We start from the raw sequence: 6505 nt of genomic DNA on the forward strand, positions 1-6505 counted from the left end.
CTCTCAATTGTAAAACTCCTAACCTCTCAATTGTAAGAGTCTGCATTATACGAGCTAACCTAAAAAATTATCAAAACAAAAATTCTATTTTTAATGAAATTTTCTAAAATAATGTAAAATAATTTTTTTAATGCAATATCTTTTTAAAAGAATTTTTATTTATAAATTTTGTAATTTAAATGATAGAAAGATTATCAAAAATAAATACTTTAAATTTTTTTTTCTTCAAAATGTTTTCAATTTTAATTTTAATATATATATTTATCCATACGAAGTTTTCTTGTAAAATATAATTTATTCAAATACATTTTTAAGAAATATAAATATTCCGAATAAAATTGATGAAGTAATTCACATAGAGATAAGCCTTTTTCATTTATGCACCCTTAAGAACATTTCACAAAGATAGGAAATGTTAAGGATTCACGCCTTTACTAAGGACAACTGATTATAGGTTTTGTCTTATGCATACAAAATTTAGTAACAATGGATATCGATTTTCTACATACGTAAAAGCATTCTTGGAAATCTAACAATTGTATTTTTAATTCAATATCATTCGTGATATTAGAATTTTCATTATTAATATTGTAGCATAATTTAAATATTTTGAAAATTACAACAAAAGGACTTTTAAATAAATATTTTATTTATTCAATTAATTCAATCTTTTTTAAAAAGTTTTTACATAATAAATTCAACAAATCACAATAATTAAATAACGTAACCAAAAACTAAAAAAATGAATAACATTAAATAATAGTAATATATAGAATAAATATATAGAATATATAGAATATTTTGGAAATCGTAATACTATAATTATAAAACAAAATGATTTTATGCAAACAATAAATAAATTTTCCTATTTCTGAATTTTTCTAATTTTTTGTTTACTTTTGCGCTAATTATTTCACTTTTATATAATATTATTTTCCTTTCACTTTTTTCTTATGACGAATGCTTAACATGTTCTACGATATTATATTACGTCATAAAACGTCATAGATATATTATGTATGTTTACTAATTAACAAATATCTGTGTACTATTTTTATACAAATATTTTATGGATAATTTTATGGACAAATTTAATAAATAATTTAATTTATTTATAATTTATAAAATTAATAACCTATATTTTTTGTCTATAGTTTTATGTTATAGGAAAATTATTTTTTTAACTATATTTCAATTATAGGTACTTTTTATTAAGTACATTATTTTTGGCCAAAATTTATACTTATCACTACTACTCGTAGAACTATTAATTAAATACTTAAGTATTCACTTCCCATTCTTATCTGCTCCAAGTTTGATATTATAAAAATCAAGGAAAAATGGTAAAAAAAAAAAGCCAAAGAAAGAAGAAACAAAGAAATTGGACGTGTTCCGGAAATAAAAAAAAAAAAAGAAAAAAGAAAGAAAAGTAATTTCCAACAAATCAAGAGCATCCAGTTGACAAACGCAAACCGAGATTTCTTTTGATCGGTGTCGTCCAGTAGCGACGGTCAGTTTTTCCAACAGACCCTCGTTTAATAGAGAAATGGTTTGTCAGACAACCGATACACAGATAGAAGGAGAAGGATGTAGTCTTGTTCCTTTCGAACAGAGAGTGTAGGAAAGACCTGTCTGTTGGTCGTTTATGCATTTCCGCTCGGCTGGTTATCGAGTATACGTTCTCTCGTTTCGACTCCCCTCAAAGGAAACCACAGTACAGAGGCGGTCAGTCTCGTCTAATGAACGGTCCAACTTCCGTTTGGACCAACCAGAGAATCAACGTGTCTCTACATTTTGATTGTTGCCGCGTCCAAACATTTTGACCTTTCACTGACTTTCCACCTAACGTCCTTTCACTGAATTACATCTTCTTTGTCGTTTTGTTTGCTTATTCGCACGCTGGAAGGAAGATCCGTAGGTTCGTTGCTTTTGAATAGGTGCAATGCAATACTTTTCCTGCAAATTTAATATCCAGATAATTCGTTTAAATTTAGTCTGTCTCTTCAGAACCAAACAATTATAATAACTTATTGGATTTCTTTTTAACATTAAAATTATAAAGTATGACAAAAGAAAAGATTTCAAAATGGATAGTTTTAAGTTTCTTTAAGTTCTTTTTTATAATATTAATTGATTCTGTTATTTTAGTTAACTATTTAAAAATCTATTCCACAACAATTAAATTTTCTAATTTAAAATAATTAATAATCTTTAATTAATATCCTTGTGAATTGTGAATAACTTAAAAATGATTGAACTAATTAAGTTACTTAATTTTTTAAAAAATAACTCAAATATAAGTTAATTGAAAGTGTGATTTAGATCTTTTAATATTAAAATTACCAATCATGACATGAAAGATTTCAAGATTTTTTTCCTTTCAACGTAGAATAGTTTTAATGTTAAATCTTTAAATTTTTTTAAATCTTTTCTCATAATATTATTTGATTCTATTATTTTAATTAAACATTTTAAAAAAGCGTATAATTTTATGTCTCTTAAATTTTCTAATCATAAATTAATCCTTAATTAATTGATATCATTGAAAGTAGATCATTGTAGATAACTTAAAAATCTGAAAAAAAAATGAATTAAGTTAGTTAATTTTTAACTCAAATATAAGATTAATTAATTGAGATTATTTGAATATAAAAATGATTAAGAAATAAAATAAAACATACGTGTGAAGAATGATTATCTCGTATCTTCGCTTCGTTTTATACAAACCCATAAAACTGAAATATATGAATTGTTTTAATTTTTTAATAAATTATAAAGGATCGATTTCAGAATCGGAGAATGAGTATATTGGTGGCGTAGAACTATTTATAGCCCAATCGTCATCGTTCGTCCATAGAGAAGGCTCGAATTTATAAACAAAACTTCGTTTGGGAATATATTCTAATATATTCTGTACCTATTATTAATTATTTATGTCAATTATTTATTTTTCAATATATATTATTATGCTTGTTGTAATAATTGATAGAATTATGCGATTATCAATTTAAATCAATTTTAAAAAAAAAAACATAGAGTTGTATCACATTACGGATATACAAATTTAAAAATTTTTATAAAATTTACTATTTTATTTTATACATACAGTATTGTTTATAGTTATTTGAATTACAAACAATTTTTAGAGTTTTAATTTAGAGTTTTAATTCTTTTGATTCTATTTTATAATTGTCTATTTTATTTTCGATTGTATATCGATTAAAAAATAATAAAAATAATTTTATATATTTAATATTTATAAAATTTTACAAAACTTCGTTTCATTGTTTTATCTTGAATATATTTCTTTTAAATATATATATACATTATAAAATCATATATAAATATAATATATTTAAATATAAAAATGATAATAAATGTTGAAATTAAAGATTTTATCCGTATATCTTTTTTTAAATATCACTATAATTTACATAATTTTTATACAAAATTTCATAATATAGAAAATTCATTTACAATTATCTATTATTTTGACTCAAATATTTAAATAACAATGCTATAGGTATAATGCTATACATATCTTGCTTACTTCTAAACAATTTCAAATTTTAAAACACACTTGTTTCTCGAGATATTATTTTTTTCAATTCAAATTCAAATGATTTTATTATTATTATCCAAATAATTTTTGAACAATACTGTAGATATATATATATATATTCAAATTATATTTCCTTCTTATCAATTTTATCTCTAATATTATTATTCAAAGAACTTTGATACTATGATACATCTCTAAATCACGTTTATTTGTTTTCCCAAATTTTTTCTAATTTGTTTCAAAATAATCTCTAGACGTACTTGTCGTCGATTCTTCCATTGTTTCTTCATTTGTTTACGTTTTGTAGAATTCTCCATTCGCCTTAATTTGATTCTTGCCTTTCTTTCTGTTAGAATCAAATTTTCTGTGAATTTCTTCACCACAAGATCGACCCTTCGATTAAGCGAATCGTCCGAATAACTGCTATCCGTGTTGAAATCAAAAGTCGGCAACAAATCCACTTTCTTCGTGTAACATTTTCGTTCACCTCTATTGTTCTTTTCACTTTTCTCGCAAAATTGTTCGTCTGATATAATTCGAAGCTGATCTCGTGAAAAATCGGTTAAAATTCCAGAATCCAACGATTCTGTGACCAGTTTTGATTTGGAAAAATTTGGTGTCGAGTTCCGTTGACAACAACACATCATATACGAATTTAATAACGTTCGATCGAAAAATTCCCTAGTATCGTGAAGCGCATTGTCATCTTCGTATGAAATATCGTTTAGAAAACAATTATTTTGAATTTCTGATTTCTTCAAGTCATCATCGTATAACACAGTAGTATCCATCGAGTGTGTTTGAAATATCGTGTTGAAAGAACTATTTTGAGTAGATTTCTTTGATAAAGGAATATTACTGGCACTACAATATTCGATTGATGAGTTTGAACTACACTCTCGTTCTTTTAATGCTGTATAAAAGCTGTTTTGCTTATTGTTCAAATTCGAATTTAAAAAACAAATAGAACATGGACAAATTAAGGTACGTATCGATTGTTGTGTTATTTCTTTCATTTCTTGATTCTTTTTTATCGATGCTGTCAACATAGATTGTTTTGAAGTTTTGAGGTTATCTTGCGATGCATGGTAATCCGCTTTAATCTCAATGCAAGGTTTGTCAATTTCTAAAATATCGTTTGAATTTTGTGCATCAAGAAAAAGATCGTTGTCTAAATCATGCGTGTCATCATCCACTTCGTATAGTGAAAAATAATCATCGTAATCCTCTTCTAATCGCTTTTTTACATTTCCAAGAATCATTAGTTCGGAAGTTTTATTTTCTATCAAATAAGTTTGCGATCTCCATGACGTGTTCATTTCTGATGAAGGTTCGTTTAATTTAATCATATCATAATTATCAAGCATAATCTTCTCTTTATTTTTCGTACAATTTTTATTATCTGAAAAATTTGTTGTGTCATCATAAACAGTCATTGCAGACACGTTGGTGTTATTTTTGACATCATTAATTAATCTTTCTTGAAATACATTCTTGAATACATCTCCATTTTCATTTAACATTAATCGTTCATTTCTATCATTATATTCTCGAAATATTTTTGTAATATTATCGTCCGTAAGATTTGGCATGCTATTACAATCGAAGAAAATTTCAGAATCAATATTTGATTCAATATTTTTAAGCATCTTTTCATTTTTTAATTTTTTTTCTCTCGTATTTATTTCTTTATCATTTTTAAATTTAAATACGTTCTCTTTATCATTGCTTATATGACTTTTTTTCTTTTTTCGTATCAAATTCTCTTTATCGTATTTCTTCAATTTTTTGTCTATTTTCTTGTTCTTATTCTTAGTTATTTCTTTGATATATTGAGTTTCTAATAATTCTAAATTCGTTCTACTCTTTTCATTGTTAAAATTTTTTCGATTAGTTTCAAAAATTGTCTTGATGTCCTTAGAAGATGGTATGTTCGTTGAAAAGTAAGCGATACTTCTTTTTTTACTACTTTCAATTTTTTTTTTTGGTTTTTTGTACACGTGATATGATTTGCACTTTTCCGATGTTTGACAACCAGCATTTCTTTTTATTTTAATGATTTGATTATTGTAAGAGATGCGCGGACTATATCTAGAATTATATTCTTTATCCGATAAATATTTAGTGGGTATTATCACTTTACAATTCAAATCTTTATTTTTAATTTGACCAATGACAGAAGTAGTATCGGTATCTTCTATAAATTTGTACTGATTATACCGGTTATCATGCGATTTTGATTTCGAATAATTTTGTGTTGTCACTTGATTGTCGTAAGAGGTACGCAAGCTATGCGTTGAATTATATTCTTTATCTGATACATATTTAGTGGGTATTATCACTTTGTAATTCGATTCTTCGTCATTAATTTGACTAGTCGTAGAAATAATATTGGCATTTTCTATAGATTTGTATTGATTAGTGCACTGGTTATCGTGTAATTTTAATTTGGAATAACTTTCTTTCGTCGCAATTTGATCGTCGCAAGACGTACGTGAGCTATATTTAGAATCATATTCTTTGTCCGATAAATATTTAGTAGGTATTATTACTTTGTAATTTTCTTCGTCATTAATTTGACTGCTGATAGAACCAGTGTCAGAATTCGCTATTTTGCATTGATTGGTACATTGATTATCGTGCGGTTTTAATCTGGAATAATTTTGTTTTGTTGGTAATTGGAAATCATGTAAAGTTGTACAGTTGCAACATCGCTTGCAATGTTGCATTATGCATTTTGAATTTCGATTTTTTTCGGGAGATTTTTCTTTCATATTTTTCGAACATTTCGAAATTATTGATTTGAAAGAAGTGAAACAGAAAACGTTCGATTCGTCATTATTTTCATTCGGTTCCAATAAAATATGCAAATAATTTTGATATCTGCAAATATTTCTTTAATTTATATTCGATAATGACGTAAAGATTCAAAAAAAAAAAAAA

General features: G+C 25.3%; 1 protein-coding gene across 1 annotated transcript; it reads right to left on the minus strand.

Annotated features, from left to right (window-relative positions):
• Positions 1-2523: 2523 nt before the first annotated feature.
• Positions 2524-6400, minus strand: LOC116185786. The gene is made up of 3 exons (XM_031511021.1): positions 3823-6400; positions 2682-2917; positions 2524-2575 (listed from the first exon to the last, which is right to left on the minus strand). The coding sequence occupies exons 1-2, from the start codon at positions 6334-6336 to the stop codon at positions 2771-2773; spliced, it is 2661 nt and encodes an 886-aa protein (XP_031366881.1). The 5' UTR covers positions 6337-6400; the 3' UTR covers positions 2524-2575; positions 2682-2770.
• Positions 6401-6505: the final 105 nt, after the last annotated feature.

The sequence above is a fragment of the Apis dorsata genome, unplaced genomic scaffold, assembly GCF_000469605.1.
Source record: "Apis dorsata unplaced genomic scaffold, Apis dorsata 1.3 scaffold_279, whole genome shotgun sequence".
Taxonomy (NCBI): Eukaryota; Metazoa; Arthropoda; class Insecta; order Hymenoptera; family Apidae; genus Apis; species Apis dorsata.

What these genes read in the sequence shown, in the direction of transcription:
- LOC116185786 (XM_031511021.1), bottom strand. Translation starts at nt 6,336, where the DNA reads ATGAAAGAAAAATCTCCCGAAAAAAATCGAAATTCAAAATGCATAATG. An exon ending in AATGGAAGAATCGACGACAA is followed by an intron (nt 2,918 to 3,822) that starts GTACGTCTAGAG and finishes AATTAATAATAG; the next exon opens with GTACAGAATATATTAGAATA.